Source organism: Barbatula barbatula (assembly GCF_947034865.1).
Source record: "Barbatula barbatula genome assembly, chromosome: 1".
Lineage (NCBI taxonomy): Eukaryota > Metazoa > Chordata > Actinopteri > Cypriniformes > Nemacheilidae > Barbatula > Barbatula barbatula.
In genome coordinates this window covers 18,995,280-19,012,223 of record NC_136766.1, presented here as the reverse complement: position 1 = coordinate 19,012,223, position 16,944 = coordinate 18,995,280, and the positions used below count along the sequence as shown (strand labels likewise).

Sequence of the window (16,944 nt, the reverse complement as noted above, 5' to 3'; positions counted from 1 at the left end):
TCGGTTGTTTTTATTTTGTAGTAAATTATGCAGCTATGAATCAAAAGTATATTAAACCCATTCATTTTGTGGTCTTTCCATAGCCTCCGAAGCACTTGGCTATTATTACATTTACATTTAGGCATTTGGCAGACGCTTTTATCAAAAGCGACTTACATTGCATTATCCTATACATAGGTATCTGCAATCCCCTGGGATCGAACCCACAACTCCGTGTTGTTAACGCAATACTCTTACCGCTGAGTTTGTAATTCAATAAATTGAATTATTTGTCCATCATTTTTTAATTACACTTTCAGAAATAATGTGTCTGCCATCGTACTTTAGCAGTGCCAGCATCTTGGTTGGACAGCACAATTAAATCGCCTATGAATTTGAACCATTTCATTACTAAGGATTAAACCCATGGAACATAAGAGAAGATGGGAAAGAGGATTAGGGTGGGGTTTCCCTAAAATCCAATTTAAACAAATTCTATGCAAATGACAAGTTCCTTTATATTCTGATCTCCTGTATTTAATCACTCATTCATGACACAGGCAAACCCTTGGAATTGCTAAGAATTGGAGAGCAAAACATACACTTTGGCAAACAATCCCACACACCTATGTGAATGAAGTCACGGACAACAAACATACACCTACACGGATAAGAGCCCCTCTAGCCTTTTAGTGTTTTAACAAACATTAATCAACATACAGCCATAAGAATAATAAGAGAACCTAACACACCCGGGATTGATTTATTTCAGCGCCCCTCAGATCAATAATTCATTCACAGTATTACAAAACTAGCCAAACTAATACTGAGGGGATCAAACTACACGTCGCACATCTGTCAGATATATAAGACGAATTGTCAGCCTATTCCATCCTGATGTTAATACATGATGATGCAGTCTGTAATTAGATTAACTTCCCAGTGCAAACGATATTATGAAATACTTTGTCGATTATAATATACATCCCTGATGTGTTCTAATCCTAACATGGTCTGTGTACAGCAAAAGACCAAAATAACACTGAATGGGTAACATCAACACCAGACGTTATACGGGTTCAACATAAGAGCTGTTTTATTCCGAAATGAAGCAGGGACCGATGCCAAGCCATGTGGCCAGACTTGGAAGACTGTAAAAAGGGTGGGAAGTACCAAGCTATTCCTAAAACGGCAAATGACACAGGAAAACAACAAAACACCTCAAACATTTACTAAAACTACACATAAACAACGAATTGGTAGGCCCAATTGCCAGGTAGATAAATGGACATATTTGTTTACAATTTAGACCACGTTGAAAGCGTCGGAAAGTTAATGCAGAGTGGCAGGAGGTTTGGGTGTAGACCACAACTTTTCCATGCCTGCAGCTGAAAGAAGCTTTCTAAAAGCACAACAACACCCCAACGCGAAAACTCACTTGGATGCATGTAACTGATGTATGCGTTTTACAGTCATGTTTAAATAAGACCTAACTTGACGAACGGGTTCTGCTCTATATCGTCGCCTTTGTCTTTGACATCCTGTCACCGGATTAAACGAAACTGTTACATTAATGTGTCCTTTCATTTAGAGGTTGGACTTGAACGCAAGACGAACCTCTCTACTTTAGATTTTTCTCATCGTTACACATCAATTTACCATAACAGTAGTAATTTTCTTACCTTCGATTTGGGAATCCAGTGTGTTAGACATTTCTATCAGAGTGGCTTCTTTCGTCTTTCCCGTTATTCGGTTCATCTTAAATGTCGTGCGTTTTTTTCCACCACGGGGGAAAATATAGAAAATCAGTCGAGGAAACAGACCTGTCTTCTGGTATGACTTAGCTGCCGAATGGACGTTTGTAGTGACTAAACTAGAAATCCTTCACTCGCTTTCTTCTAACGTCAATGACGAGCAGCAGCGGAATGAAAAGATCGGTGCGTCCCAAGCGGGATATATTGCCCTCCGAAGGGCCCTTGGGTAAGGGGACACCATACAACACGTTGCCCCAAATAAAGATAAGATGACGTTGTTTTACTGCTCCTTTTGCCACGCTAATGTTAAACGGACAGATGACGAGATACAATTGAGTTTATCCCTCTATAGTTGACATATCAAGAGCTTTACTCTTCGAAGGGATTAGGGCATAGGGATGAGTACTTCGGAATTGAACGCAGGACGTGATGCCTTGAATGGGAGTGGCTAACAAACCAACTCTTTCCGTCGGCGTACGGGCATCAAGGTATCGCCAGAGCTGTTACATATGTTACGATCTTTTTTGTTTTAAGATCAATACAGAATAAATATTTACTGTCTGTGTACGTATTTTTTTTTGTAAAGAACAATGCACGAAGAACAACACGTTTACATATACATCACCTTAATTAATTTTAAATGAAAGTACACGAGGACCACAAAAGCTTGTATTTAGGTAATTTGCTTCCCCTGCTGGTGATCTGACGAACTGCAATTGTAGTCTGTCACGCAAGAAGCCTACATTTCCAACAATCCACCTCTCCTCGTGCAGCATGCGCAGAGAAAGGTATGGAACTACGCACTCGTATGTCGACCACATACACGAGAAATGACTTAAATTACGGATGCATTATTTAAACTTTGTTTACAATAGTTTATTGTTAGTTTGTAACACTCGCTGCATCTGGAGTTATTTAGATCGTCACATTAATGTAGTAACTTGCGCTAGCGGTGTTATTTCACGAGCACGCTAGTGCTATCATTGCTAACGTGTGTTCACTTCATTAAGATCGTGATCTTGAAAACGTCCATATTCTTGAAATGTCGCGTTTACTTTTGTTAATATTTAAAGATGTGCCAACATTTTAATGGAAAACAACATGTTTACACAGCATATAAATAGACAATCTAAAGCCCCAAGGACGTCGCTATGGATGTGGCTTTGATCGCTACTCTGGATCGTACGATTAAACGAAGCAACTCGCAGTGCCTGTGAGTCATCAACACCAGTAAGATAACAGCCCACACCCGGGTCAATTTTATCAATTCAAAGTTTTTTTAAGATCAGTCCCGTTAAAGTACATTTTGTGTGAAACTGTTTATAAATAGGTGTATTGAGTAATTGACTCAGTCGTTGTGTTTTTTTTCTCAGCACCTGTAGGAGCTGTCTCAAGAGCCTTTTGGTGAGCAAGGAATTTCTCCACTTCGCTTTTCTCTCCATAGTTCTTATCAGTTTGATCTTTTCAGTTTTGAAAATAATAAAACATCAGGTTATGTGTTCTGTGCAAAAAAAAAAATCTTGTATGCATGCAATATTTACTCTTCAAAAAATCAACCTAAAGATTGTGGTTAAATTGATCTAAATCTTTAACTTTGTAGATTTTCCACTTGGTATCCCTGAATAAATATACAACTTCTAATTGTGTCCCTTGACTCGGTGTATGAGCATAATGAGTGACCCAAAAAGCACAGTAAAGGGTGTTTCTGGCAGCCTGTCTAACAGAGACACCATTGAACTTCCGGATGATCTCTCTCTGAGCGACTCTGATCCTGATGAGCCCAATGAGCAGTTTGTCAGAAAGGTTGAGGACCTGTCATCATCCTCAGAAGATGAAGAGGATGCTCACTATGGCAAACCTGTTTCCCAAGAAAATCCCACCTTCAAACTGACAGGCGGGAGCTCTGAGTTTTGTGATCGTAGCAAGGACATCTTTGCACAGTTGGAGAGTGCTGCGAAGCTCACGTCTAAACAGTTAGGGGAAGACAACATTCTCGATGGCACGTTTGCTCGTCCTGCTCCACCTTCACCTCCACAGGCAGCTCAAAGGCAGTGTGCCGCTGGCCCTGAAGCAACCGCAAAAACACCAAGTAAAAATCTCCCGGATTACCTTGCACACCCCGAGCGCTGGACCCACTACAGTCTTGAGGATGTTTCTGAAACCAGTGATCGGAAGAATAGCCAGGTTGCTCATCAGTACCTTCAAGGCCTTCAAGATAGCAAAAGGTCTCAGGATGCTGTGCCGGAGACCTTCAGTCCAGCTTTAAACCAGGGTCACAGCAGCAGCGGCTATGAGAATAAAATCGTGTTCAATAAACCCAAGAGCAAAGATCAAAGTGAGAACAAACCTGACCATGTTAGGAAGGAAGAAGTTGGACTTCAGCACCTTGATGATGGAGAAGAGAATGAAGGAGACGTTGCTCCTCTGCCTCATATCAGTTCATGGAAGAATGAGAAGAAAAAAAGGAAGTGGGTGACTGAGGAAGACAAAAAGGTAGTTTTCAACACTAACAAGAAAGTGAACCGCAAACACTTCCGTAAAGCACTTGGAGATGATGAAGGCAAATAGTGAACAGTTCGGACTTGTACCCCTAATTTTGCTGTTTGTATGTATTTGAAATCTACCAGTATCTTGAATAAATATGATCCTGGTTTTGACGGACTAATGGTTTAGTTAAATTCAATTATGCATTTTAGCAATTATCTGTTTGTTTTTTATTTTAAAAATGTGATAGATGTGTTTGCAGTCATAAAGTAGACGGTACATTAAATGTCCTGTCTCGAGTGTTATCAGCATTTTACCTTATTAAGTATCTTATCTGTCTCTTTTATTGTGACTTTTCATAAATAAACGTTATGCCATATGTATTTTGAGATCATATTAAACAAATGTGCAATGGATTGATATGTCGCTCATGATGTAAAGTTACTCTCATGATGGTTGAAGTTTAATTTCAGTTCTGTTACACAATGTTTTATTGGAGCCAGGCAATTCCAGTGATGTACATTTTTGTGAAATGTTACCTCCACGGTTTTACATCTTAAGAGGGCAGAGATATGACATATGTAGGAGGTTTAAGCTCGACATCTCTAAAATATATTTTGAATTAGCTTATGTTAACACGGAATGTGTAGAAAGTCAAAAACAATTCGATCCGATATGTTTTTAAATTTCATATTTTAGAACATGTACAAAGTTCAAGTATCATTAATTGAACTACCACATAAAAAATGCTTTGTGCTGCTTACGATAGGGATACTGAGGTGGGTTTTGCACTGTTGTGTTCTGGTTCACATGAATATTTACAGCTACATAATTTACTATGGTTGGCATAGACGCAAACAGGTGAGTTTCGAACTTTTATATCGAGCGCCGTGAAACCACGCCCACCAACACAAAGTATACGATGACGTATGTGATCGTATGTACAGGTATGACACGAGCATACTTTACGGTTCGCGGATATCTTGAACTAGGAAATACGGAAGTCTACGCTAAACTGCTGGGAACACGACTTTACTTCGTTCCTTGGAGTTTTTTTCGGCTATGTGAGGACAAAAAAAGAAGTTAGACGGACGCCAGTCTTCTTGACCTTTCTCTTTAACAAGCTTTGATGTCAGGATGCTCTCCATTGATCAAGAGGTACATGATCTCCTATTTTAATGTCTTTAAGTTCTGCCAATGACGGTGTCCTTCTTTTCTGTCATTTTAGTTTGGCGGTGTGTGCTTATTTATTGATAGGATTGGGGATCGAAAACCAATTCTAATTTGGAATCGGAATCAGAAGGCTTAGACATTTTCAAGAACTCTTATCAATTCCCGTGGGCAGAAAAGTTACACGCGTTACGTGATCTGCTCGCGGATAGCCCTTATGAAAAGTAACAATATTTTTTACTGTAGTAAGCATAGTTTAACTATAGTATTTGCATTAAAAAGCACAGGAACCAGAAATTAACCACAGTTTAATTACAGTTACCACAGTTTAACCAAGATGTAGTTCAACCATGGTACTACAAATTGTAATAAATCAGAAAAACCATGCTTCCTACAGCCTATATACAAAGAAAATCTCACAATTATAGCCTATATATATTGCAAACACGTCAATAAGTCAGGCTAAATTCCATACAGGTTGATATCTAAATGTTTTACCTCAACTGTGGAATCGGGAATCTAAGAGTCGAAATAGATTAGCAGAATCGCAATTGGAATCGGAATCGACCGAATTCAAATCCAACCGTACTTATTTATGGGTCAAAACGACTCCCGATTCATCATGAACTTAAAATGCAGTTTTTTAACATTGGTTGCATTTATCAGCGTGCATGTGCAAATATTTCACCTGTAGTGTTTGTTGTTTTAATTTAATAGCTTTCCGTTTATGAAACAACAGGTTTCTATTGTACCTAAGTGTTGTACACACCCATTTATGAGTTTCAGTAACAACCTACTGCACTGATTAAGAATATGGAGATTTTTTTTCATGCATTTGACTGTCTCCTGTCTCCATACTTGTAGTGTACTTAAATGTCATTGGACTCTTTAGATAAATCTTTTTTGGATTAACATATGTTCCAAAACTGGTTAAACTGCATATTAAAGAGGGATTATTTTCCTTAGAAACTATTTTGAGGAATAGCTACTCACTTGGCCTGAACATCTTGTTTCTCAGAGCAAAAGGGAGACTGGAAAATCCTTTCATTCTTTTCTATTATGACTACTGAAACCTTATCTAAGTTGATCTCTTGATTATTCAGTTACTTTAGTGATTAGATATTAATAGCATCTACAGATGCCAATGTGTTTGTCGTGAGGTAAAATAAGGGAGGCCAAGCACAATACCACAAGCCACATTTAAATTAGAGTAGTAGAGGTGCAACAGTGCTGCTTCAATGTGTGAACAAGAAAAATAAGTATGCATTTTATTAATGACTAATGTTTGTGTGAAGAATCAGAATCTTTAATCTTTCTGACACCCACAATTACACTGCAAACACATAGCTTGTAGTTGAACGTCTGTCCCACATACATGTTTGAACCTGTAATAATACTGTGTTGTACAATAAAAGCAAAAGAAATAGGGGAGAGAGCATGACAAAGAAAAACGAATGCCACGATGCAAGACATTGTTTTTAACTTATTGATCCTTTTAGTGGATATGATCCACTAAAGCATCTGATCATATAAACAAACTGCCTTTATTGGTTAAGCATGCTTAAATCGGGTTTTAAAGTTTTATTTTACATCACAAATGATAGACATTTTGTTGTGCAGAAATGTTTACTATTTGATATGCCCCTTTATAGGTTTAATAACAAAATGCAATGGCATGGCTACCAAAAAATGTTATTTGTAACCTGTTCTGGTGCACAAAAGGTTCTTCGTAATGTGGAAGGGTTCTACAGACTATAATAAGTATAATAATAAGTAACAAAGAGTTCTTTTAAGAACCTCTGACTGAAACTTACTTTGGAGAACTAAAATGGTTATTCTATGGCATGCCTGCAAGGAACCTTTTAGCATGTTTATTTTTTAAGAGTGAAATCTTGTTTTCTACATTAAAGGTTTATTTGTAGTCTTAGACTTTATTAGACTTTATATGGTCAATCCACTGTACATTCTGTAAAACAATTGACTGCTCATGGAGTCATTCAAATATTTGCATTTGAGTTAAGATAAGGTAAGGTTTTACTTTACAAACATGTGCGTGGCTCTGTATGTTACTTTTCATTATGCCTCTTTCCTCTCATGTAAAACACAAGATTGACTTGATTTAAACACTTGGAACTCAAAGTCCAAGAACTGCCATAAAGTTGGTTTGAAATTGGACGTTCAATATTTGTGAATTTAGGGACTGTCTTCTTTACAACTTCAATAGCATTTAAAGTAAATGACTTACAGCCAAAAACCTAACTGTACAGTGTTCATGTCTGTGTCAGCTATATTGCACACCGTTTTATATTTTTGGACATTATTATAATAAACCGTCAAATGCAAGTATATACGCGGATCTCATGATTACAAACTTGCTAGTCTTGGTCACTGCCAGAGGTTACCTGACTAGTAGCGTCTTTGGTGGCAACCAACTATAACTCATTGCTAAAACTTACCTTTTTGGTAACCTTAGACTATAAGCACATAATTATTAGCAACAATTATTTCTAGCCGGAGATCATGAGCACTCAACAGAGTTAAATAGACCAATCTTACCTTCTCTGGAAGCTTAATATAATCATGCCATAGTTTCCCATGTACACTTAACAAGAATAATATTACTTTTATCAGAGTCTGAGGCTTAGGCCACCCTATTTAGATTGGTCAGACAACACTTTTGTTGTACTTAACAGAAATTTCCATTATTAGCCTCTAAGGTCTTAGTACACTTAAACTAGTGCCAAGTTGTTAGCCGGATCTCTAGAATTCTCAGCTGGTGTGTCTCTGCCACCTAGACAGGATCCTAGTCCGTCACTTGAAAAGGGATTTGTGGTAACAAGCTATAACGGGCATCTCCTTATATTTATAATATAAGACTTTATACGTATAGAATAATGCAGAACACTTGACAATCTATTAGTCAGATATATGTTTCATGCCAATTACAGAATCAATCTAGAGAGTACTAAATTGTATACCTGACAGTAGAAAAAGATGCGACGGAAAATGACATAGTGCCGTTTGTCCAAAGGCACACACAGCATGGGGTTCAATCCCCGTGAACATTTTGCCAGCTTCCCTTAAATACCCAGACCGAAATACCCTTCCTCCACACAACAACAATTTTACATTGTAAAGGACTCTGTACTGGATCTGATCATTGACTATGTTGGAGAGGTTATAATAGCTCTATATTATTCTTATGTGTTGCAGGATCATATTGCTTTGCATGAGCTGGAGAATGGAAATGAGCCCTTACTTTCATCACAGGTAGAAAAAGAGGCCAGTCATGTTTTCGACCATTTGTATTTGGCAGACGCTTTTATCCTAGAGACTTACAAGTAGGAGAGCATATGACATTTTGTCAACACGCTAAACAGTATTGTTAGTTATTGTTAACCAACCAGCTTAAATACCAGTCACCATAATCATTTTTGTACTTGTATAACTACAAATGTATAATACATGACTGTTGTTCAACCTAATAACATTGTGGTCATGGTCATGATAACATCACAGCTCCCACATGTCACATTACATATACAAACACTGGTCGTCCTTCCATATCCACAGCTTTAAACATTACTGTTTCCTGATCATCAATTTCTGTTCACCAGGATTCATCTTCATTCATTACTGAATTAAGGAAGCCATTTAATTAAATTATTAAATGTTTATATAAATTACTGCAGTATTGTACTTACCAGATTTGTCATAAAACTTGACAGCATTGTTTAAAAAACAGACAAACAGACATATACTGTACTTAGTTTCAGTAAGATGTACTAAGATTAAGTTATACTTCATGTCTCAGTATACCATTAGTTGTTGAATTCTAATTCTGTAAATTTTATTCCAATTAAAGTATTTCTTTAATGATGGAGCTTTAATTGACTTTAACTTGTTTCTGCATTCATTCAGTATGACTCCGAGTCTTCTCAAGAGTATGACTATGTCATGGTGGCTGACATAATTAGAGAGACAAATGAACCAACATTCAAGAAGCAGGATGCATATATTAGGAATCTGAAACTGAAGAACATTAAAGTGACTGTACGTTTGATCACTTTCTCACTTAAGTTTTAGATTTTCATCTGAATATCCCTGTTTCAAACAAGGCTCTCTTTTCTGTTGAACAGGCAATTGAAAATATGGGAAAGGTATTTTATGGCATTCGTGCCCCTGAAGAAATTTTCGCAAGGTACAAATACTTGCTAAAGGTCTCTGATTCCTGCAACTGGAGCGGGGAGCAAACATGTTTCCCGTTTTCCACCAGGTACTGTATACTAGAGCTTATAAACTCTTATTAAAATGCATTTCAAAAGGATTAAAACATTTATCCACCCGAAGCCTTTGTAATAAGTTTTTCCTCTGTTGCTTTGTTTTACAGAATCAGGATTGTCCACTTTGTTTTACATAATACATTTATAGAAACAGGTGGTAAGTTAATGGCGAATCAAGAAATCTCTCTTTAGTAGTTGTCTTGGAATATGAAAAGGTTCATATGAAAACTAAAAAGGGACAAGGCCTTTTCCACCCCAAAGTAAAAATTCCTTCATCTTTTACTGACCCGTATGTCATTGCATATGACTTGCTTTCTTCACAAAAGAAGAATGTTGGTAACCAAACAACATTGGCCCCCATTTACTGTCATTGTATGAATGCAAAACAACAGAGAATTTCTGTAAAATATTTTCTTTTGCGTTTCACAGTTGAAAGGGTCATATACAGATTTTAAACCACATGGGGCTGAATAAATGATGACAGAATTTTTACTTTTGGATGAACCATCCCTTTAAACCTCAGAAGAGAATGAATGAAACATACGTCCACGTCTCATTAGCCTTGTTTCTCTCCACTAATACTTTAAGAGAATCTTGAAGATCTTCTGACTCAAGGTGTTTTCGAGTCCATTTTCTGTCTGCACGAGGTAAAAGTCTTTCATTCTTCTTTTTGTTCTATTAAAATGTTCATGGAAATCATGAAACTGCTGCAGATCGTTCAGTTATAAAAAAAAGTATTCCAAAAAACCTTATCTTTTAAAGGAAAATAAGCAGAAAGAACTAAAAAAGACCTGGGCAAGCTGGTCTGCAGTATTCAAACTTTTCAGACAGCCTATCAGTCATATTAAGTAAGTTGCATGCAGTGTGTCATCATCTTGTTCTATGTTGGTCTTGCTTTTTAACACTGTCGGTTTGCATATGTCATTGTCAGAGACTACTTTGGGGAGAAGGTGGGACTGTACTACCTGTGGCTGGGCTGGTACACACGGATGCTCATCCCTGCAGCTTTCATTGGCATTGTTGTGTTTTTGTATGGCATTGCCTTCTTTAATACTAGTCCGCTTATGTGAGTACATTAAAAGCCCCTTTTTTTAAAAAAGGACTAAGATTAATAAATCTATTATTTTAAATAAATCTTTATTTTAATTGTGGTGCGTTGTTACAGAAAAGAAGTCTGTCACTCCAACATCATCATGTGTCCAAGATGTGACAAGCGATGCCATGTGTGGAACCTGTCTGACACCTGTACATATGCTAAGGTCAGCAAGTAAACGTGTTTAGAATTGAGGATTATGTGAGATGGGGTTTCAAATGTAGTGAGGAAAAGTACCTGCAATTAATTACCAACTTGCGCTGAATGCTTACATTTGGAATTCTCAAACAGGTCAGCCAGCTATTTGACAACGAAGGGACTGTGGCATTTGCCATGTTTATGGCAATTTGGGGTACGTTTTGTCTTTTAAATAAGGCAGAATGCATATTTCTTTGCACGTAAGATTGATGCTTTTGTTTTGACGTTGTTTTAATAGCCACGCTGTTCCTGGAGCTGTGGAAGAGACATCGAGCTCTGTATGTTTCTAAATGGAATGTGTATGACTGGTGTGAGGAGGAGGTAGAGAATCTTGTCATTGTTTTTTAACAAAATAATAACTATGCATCTTGTGATGTAGCTAAATAACTCTTTGTTTCCACAGGAAGAGTTGATTTTGGGGATTGTGAATGATCCCCGATGTGAGCCAAAAGTGTTCAGACACTCCTTTCGGCGGACAACAGTGGTGTTGCTTCTGGTAACGCTGGTGGTGAGAAACAAAGTTTGCATAGAAACTTTTTACTTTGAGTGTGTGTTTGTTATTATCGCTGTTATTTTTTGTTCCTTTCACTTTCGGTTTAAAATTGTAAGGTTGGTCTTTTCTGCACATGTTTGCAATAATTTTTTTAATATTTCATTAAATATATTTATTTTAATTATAACTATATATAACACTAGTATGTGCATTGTTTTCAGTTGATGGTGATCATTGGTCTGACCCATGCACTGGTGATCTGCCGTATATTAGCTGGAATAGTGTTGTCCGAGAGCGAGTGGCATTTCTTGCGTGATCATGCCACCACAATAGCCATGTTGACTGGTGCAGTGCTGCACTACATCACTATTCAAATTATGACTAAGGTAAGTACTGATCTGTTCTGTCCAAAGGGAAGGAAACATCTGTTTGCTAAAGAATATAGCATCTTACAATAATGAGTGTCTTTTATGCGCAAACTTGCTGTCCATGTCTGCACTAATCCATGCTGTTACCTAAGAAAACAGGGCGCAATCCAAATTAAAATTCAAGAACTTCAGGAACAGGTTTCCTGATAATAAAATGTGTAGTGAAGTATTTGGACAAATCAGAATAGAATTCCAATTCACTCAACGGTACATTTTTAAATCATAGATGCTAGGGGATCAAATTTGTTCTTTCCACGGTAATTCACTGTCTCTTTTCAGGTCAACAGATTTGTGGCCCTCAAGATGTGTTTATTAGGTAGGTGCTTTAAGTGTAGAAACATAACATCCTTTACTGGACCTTATAAAAAGATTTTTGACAAATGATTAATTTACAGAGAAGCCTCGCACAATGGCCGCCTCAGAGAGGAGCTTCACTGTAAAGATGTTTACGTTTCAATTCTTCACACTGTTCTCATCACTATTTTATGTGGCCTTCTTTCTAGGAAGGTATGTGTCATTTTGTGTTCAATTATTTAAGATGTTTTTCTAATAACAGGCCATTTGAAGTGTCTATTAATGCTTTGTTCAGAATTAATGGCTACCCAGGAAACTATGTTCGAATAGGAGGCAAGTGGAGATTAGAAGAGGTAAGAGTGATATTAGAATTACATATGACTGTACAATTATGATAAAAATTCACATGTTTAAAGGGATATGGGATATGATATTCTTAAAATCAGTTGAGTTTAAAATAGTCCACTTATATTTACCCAAGTTGCTTTAATGTTGGTTCAGAAAACTGTTGGGGTTAGTTGGTCTACATTCACCGAACCTGAATCCATATATTGTTCTCATTGAAATATGGGCGGCACTAATTCGCCAAACAGGAAGTTGACCATTTTGGATTTAATGTGGACTTTTGTATGTGGTGAAAAACCTTTATATATTTCTAAATTGTACCAAACGTCAAAATTAGGGCCAGATAAACTGATGATGTTGCCATGACATAGAAAGCAACCCAAAAATGATGTCATATTTGCGTACATTGAGTAAGATTTCTTGCATTTTCTTCTTTTTAGTGCCATCCGAGCGGCTGCCTCACAGATCTCTTCATCCAGATGTCTGTTATTCTGGTGCTTAAACAAACAATCAACAACATCTTTGAGTTTGCAGTACCGTAAGTGTTAGGAAAAAAAACTTTTTCATTACACTTTTTCCGGTGCTAATTGAGCGACTCTTGCTTTGTTTCTGTGTATTTGGCTTCATGTGGATGCAGCTGGTTAAAGCTCTGTTGTAAGCGGCTGAAAGCAGATAAAATAAATGAATGTCAAGATGATGCAGGCAACATCGACTCCTGTGACCCCAGCAGGCTGCGTAACTGGCTGGACAATTACCACCTGAATGATGTGAATTGTTTCAGCTTGTTTAATGAGTTTTTGGAAATGGGTATGTATCTCTGCCAGCCACCACATTAGTTTTACATAACTGTAGATGTATTTTGCTATATTTGGATGTGTTCTATAGGTTCATGGCGTGTTCTTTACAATCATTGCATAAACATGTTATTTGCAAGAAATCTTTATAGCCATGTGTAAATTTAGTTTACCTATAAACCATGTGCTGTTCTTTCCTGTCTAGTCATTCAGTTTAGTTTCACCACCATCTTTGTGGCAGCCTTCCCTCTGGCTCCTTTATTGGCTCTGATCAATAACATTTTTGAGATCAGACTGGATGCTATCAAGATGGTCAGCCTGGAGCGCCGCCTGGTGCCCAAAAAGACTAATGACATTGGTAAATACTGTTTTGTGCTTGTATATGTGTGATGGCGAGGTTGTCTGTTTTTCATCATCAAGTAATTACTTTCATAATGTCCGGCATGTTTTTTCCAGGTGTGTGGACTAGAATATTAGAAGTCGTTGGTGTGATGGCTGTCATTGCTAATGGACTGGTTATTGGCTTTACCTCTGACTTTATCCCACGTCTGGTGTATCGGTACTCTTATGGGCCTTGTGCAAACGGAACCAGTGCCAACCTGGAGTGAGTATTACTTCTCACTTGCTTTGGTATATTTCACGAATTAAATTCTTTAAAAGGGGTATTTCTTATTTATTTGAATCGATTGTCTTTTGTCAAGTCTACTTTTTCCTGCATTATAAATGACCAGTTATTATACATTATTAATAACTTTTGTGGTGTTAATTAAAATAGATTATATAATATAGGCTATTATATATTATCAAGTCTTTAAACAAAAAAATATTTAATCAGTGGTTGTAGTCAGTCAAAAATAATTTATATGCATTACTATTAGACCAGAATTCTTTTAGATTTTATTTGAGTTTTATAATAGTTTTTATTAATATTTTAAAATTCGCATTTATTTTTAGATAGTTATTTTAGTTAAATGTTTAGCAACTTTGTTTATATGCTTTTGTCACTTTATTATTTATTTATTTAATTTTGTTTTGTATATATATTTTTTCATTTTAACAAAGCGACTTTGTTTAGTTTTAGTCGGAAATGATGTAGGGTTGATCTAAACAAGTGTACAAATTTATGCTTTCGCCCACATTTTCCTCTGTTTTTACAAGCATTTAAAAGTGAATAAAGTAGACATACTTTATATACTGTATTTGTCTTGATATTGATATATTCAGAAGCTTGTAAACTAATATTGGAATATGACTATGAATGTGTGTTTTTGTCTGACAGCTGCATGACAGGGTATATCAACGGCACTCTGGCAACAGCCTACATGTCAGATGTAAAAGTGCAAGAAGACTTCCTTATAAAACAAATGACCACAGAAAATGGAATCAATGTTAATCACTGCAGGTGGGCACTTAATTTATATTTATGTTTTATAATGAGTATACTTCAAATTAATTTTATTAAACAAGTCAAACATGTAGTACAGTTCTTGCATATTTGAAGTATACTTTATGTAATGTAGTAAGTACACTAATATCAATATACTAGTTGTTTTAACACAAAGGTTTTTAGTGTACTTGTGACTGAATTGGCCCTTTTTACATTTTAAGAATGTTTGCTGTGTATGTGTGTATTCTGCAGTTACAGAGACTACCGCAATGATGTGGACCAGAGTCTCACTCCACAGTTTTGGCTTATTTTGGCATTCCGCTTTGCCTTTGTTATTCTGTTTGAGGTATATTGTAATCAAATGTTGTCGATGTCTCTGTTACATTTTTTCACTTAACCACATTTTTTCTGTCATGACTATCAGAAGAGATCTTAGTTTGTAGAAGTGGCTTATGGAAGTTGTTTATCTGTCTGCTTAGCATGTGGTGGTGCTGTGCAAGTTTGTTGCTGCTTGGTTTATACCTGACAATCCAATCAAAGTGAAAAACATTAGGCTGGAATACAAATTGTCTCGACTGAAAAAAGAACTTAGGTACGTATTGTCCACATACACTACAACATGCATCTCCTCTGAGTACTTTGCATTCATGGTGTAGAGATATGTAAAAGTGTTATTACTTGTCTTAAAAAAACATTTATTTTCCTCTTCCTGCTGCTGATTTGCTGTTGTTTTTTTCTCATCTTATCTTCAACAGGGAAATGAATAAAAAATATGACAGCAGATCGACTGAAGTGTGAACCAAACCAGATGCTTTAAATCGTGTGGATCTTGTAAATTCACGAGACTTGCTGGTGTCACAAGGACATTTCATTAAATCCCTGGCATTTACCTGTGTGTGGAAAATGAAAATCTTACATTTTTAAAGAACTGTGAAAATACACAATTAAAGTAAGTTGCTGTTATTTCAGTTCATAGGAGAAATCCCAACAGGTCTTAGTAATACATTAATGTTGTTGGCAATATTATTTATATTTTATATTGAGAAAAGGCTTGCTTTTTTTAAATTTGAAATGCATATGTAAGCCTCCAAAATGTTTTGGATTGACAGTGAAAACCGTGTTTCAAGTCAATTATTCGAAATGTGATAATCCAAATGTATAAGGGTAGGGTACAAAGTACTAAAGGACTGTGCCAACGTGCTTTTCATACTGCCCAAGCTATGTTATTTTTATATATCTTCATGTTCATGTACCAGAAAATGTTCAATGTAATGGTAATTAAATAATGAAGTAATACAATGAAGTGAATCTTAAAGGTGGTTGCAAAATAAAATTGTCAATTCTTTTTTCTTCCATGAGGTGTCAGCAGAAATGCATTCTTAAAATACAAAGTAACTTCTAGAGGTTGATATATTTGGTGTTGGGGTTATGGTTCTGTTCTGGGCAGACTCCGTGCGCTCGTCCGGCACGAATTCCTGGACGGGGCGGGGAGATCCGAGAGTCGAAACCCCCCTGAGTATCGAACAGAACCATGAAATACATACATGTGATACACGAACGCGTAATCACTGAAGCACAGATTTGATTTGTAAATGAGGTGAAGTTGGGGATGGAGGGTGGGAGAAACTGTAGTTACTGCCAGGCTGTGATGCGGAATGAATGGGAATTTAAATGCTGCGCTGTGGTGTGTGTCGGATTAGGATTGGTGCAGGTCGGAACAGCTGACTGTCAACTGGATCAATCTAAACTGACGTGACCTGCCTGAACTAACGCGATGCTTGATTTACCTTTGGACAATGAACTGTTTTTTTATGCTTAGCAGATGCTTATGCTTAGCTTTTTTTATTTAAGATGAATTACCTTTTTATTTTGTAAGATTGAAGCAGTATTTCTTGTATAAGTGAACAAGGTGCACTCTTTTGATATAAATAATGTCTTGCAGAACGAGTAAATTCACATGTGCATATTTCAGTGGGTGCATGGCCGTTCTTCCAAACATACTTGGCTTATACCACACAAACCAAGCTTGCAGATGAGACATTAGCGGTGTGAATATTCAGTTTATGCCTTGACTGTGTGACTGTGTGAGAAAGTTTGTGAAAATTTCTGTCCACCCACTCTTTTTTTACAACTCCTGTGTGAATGCATGAGAGAAAAGAATTATGCCAGACTACTTTGTCAGCATTTTTACAATTTTCTCCTTATCTTAAAGTGAGAGCTGTTTTCGATCAAACTCACAGGA

General features: G+C 36.8%; 3 protein-coding genes across 5 annotated transcripts in view; 2 read left to right on the top strand and 1 right to left on the bottom strand.

Annotated features, from left to right (window-relative positions):
• Positions 1-2,159, bottom strand: part of ano5b (anoctamin 5b) — a 33,987-nt gene extending 31,828 nt beyond the window's left edge. Inside the window, exon 1 of the mRNA XM_079465041.1 lies at positions 1,662-2,159. Coding sequence (XP_079321167.1) covers positions 1,662-1,737 — 76 coding nt within the window. The 5' untranslated portion in view covers positions 1,738-2,159. The remainder of the gene's footprint in view (positions 1-1,661) is intronic.
• On the top strand, positions 2,106-4,633 carry tssc4 (tumor suppressing subtransferable candidate 4). Of its 2 annotated transcripts, none has more exons than XM_079465066.1 (4): positions 2,106-2,521; positions 2,847-2,963; positions 3,107-3,137; positions 3,334-4,633. In XM_079465066.1, exon 4 carries the CDS (start codon positions 3,396-3,398, stop codon positions 4,299-4,301), a length of 906 nt encoding a protein of 301 aa, XP_079321192.1. In that variant the 5' UTR covers positions 2,106-2,521; positions 2,847-2,963; positions 3,107-3,137; positions 3,334-3,395; the 3' UTR covers positions 4,302-4,633. The 2 variants fall into 2 exon arrangements, with proteins under 2 accessions (XP_079321192.1, XP_079321193.1); XM_079465067.1 differs by having other exon boundaries at positions 2,512-2,539.
• Positions 4,634-5,124: 491 nt separating this feature from the next.
• Positions 5,125-16,055, top strand: ano9b (anoctamin 9b). Of its 2 annotated transcripts, none has more exons than XM_079465028.1 (24): positions 5,125-5,375; positions 8,601-8,657; positions 9,309-9,440; positions 9,527-9,663; positions 9,778-9,827; positions 10,259-10,317; positions 10,433-10,518; positions 10,602-10,736; positions 10,836-10,929; positions 11,055-11,115; positions 11,200-11,282; positions 11,365-11,469; positions 11,676-11,840; positions 12,162-12,198; positions 12,278-12,389; positions 12,472-12,529; positions 12,962-13,059; positions 13,159-13,328; positions 13,521-13,673; positions 13,772-13,919; positions 14,595-14,717; positions 14,955-15,048; positions 15,182-15,294; positions 15,458-16,055. In XM_079465028.1, the coding sequence occupies exons 1-24, from the start codon at positions 5,355-5,357 to the stop codon at positions 15,498-15,500; spliced, it is 2,334 nt and encodes a 777-aa protein (XP_079321154.1). In that variant the 5' UTR covers positions 5,125-5,354; the 3' UTR covers positions 15,501-16,055. The 2 variants fall into 2 exon arrangements, with proteins under 2 accessions (XP_079321154.1, XP_079321153.1); XM_079465027.1 differs by having other exon boundaries at positions 5,159-5,375; positions 8,601-8,669.
• Positions 16,056-16,944: the final 889 nt, after the last annotated feature.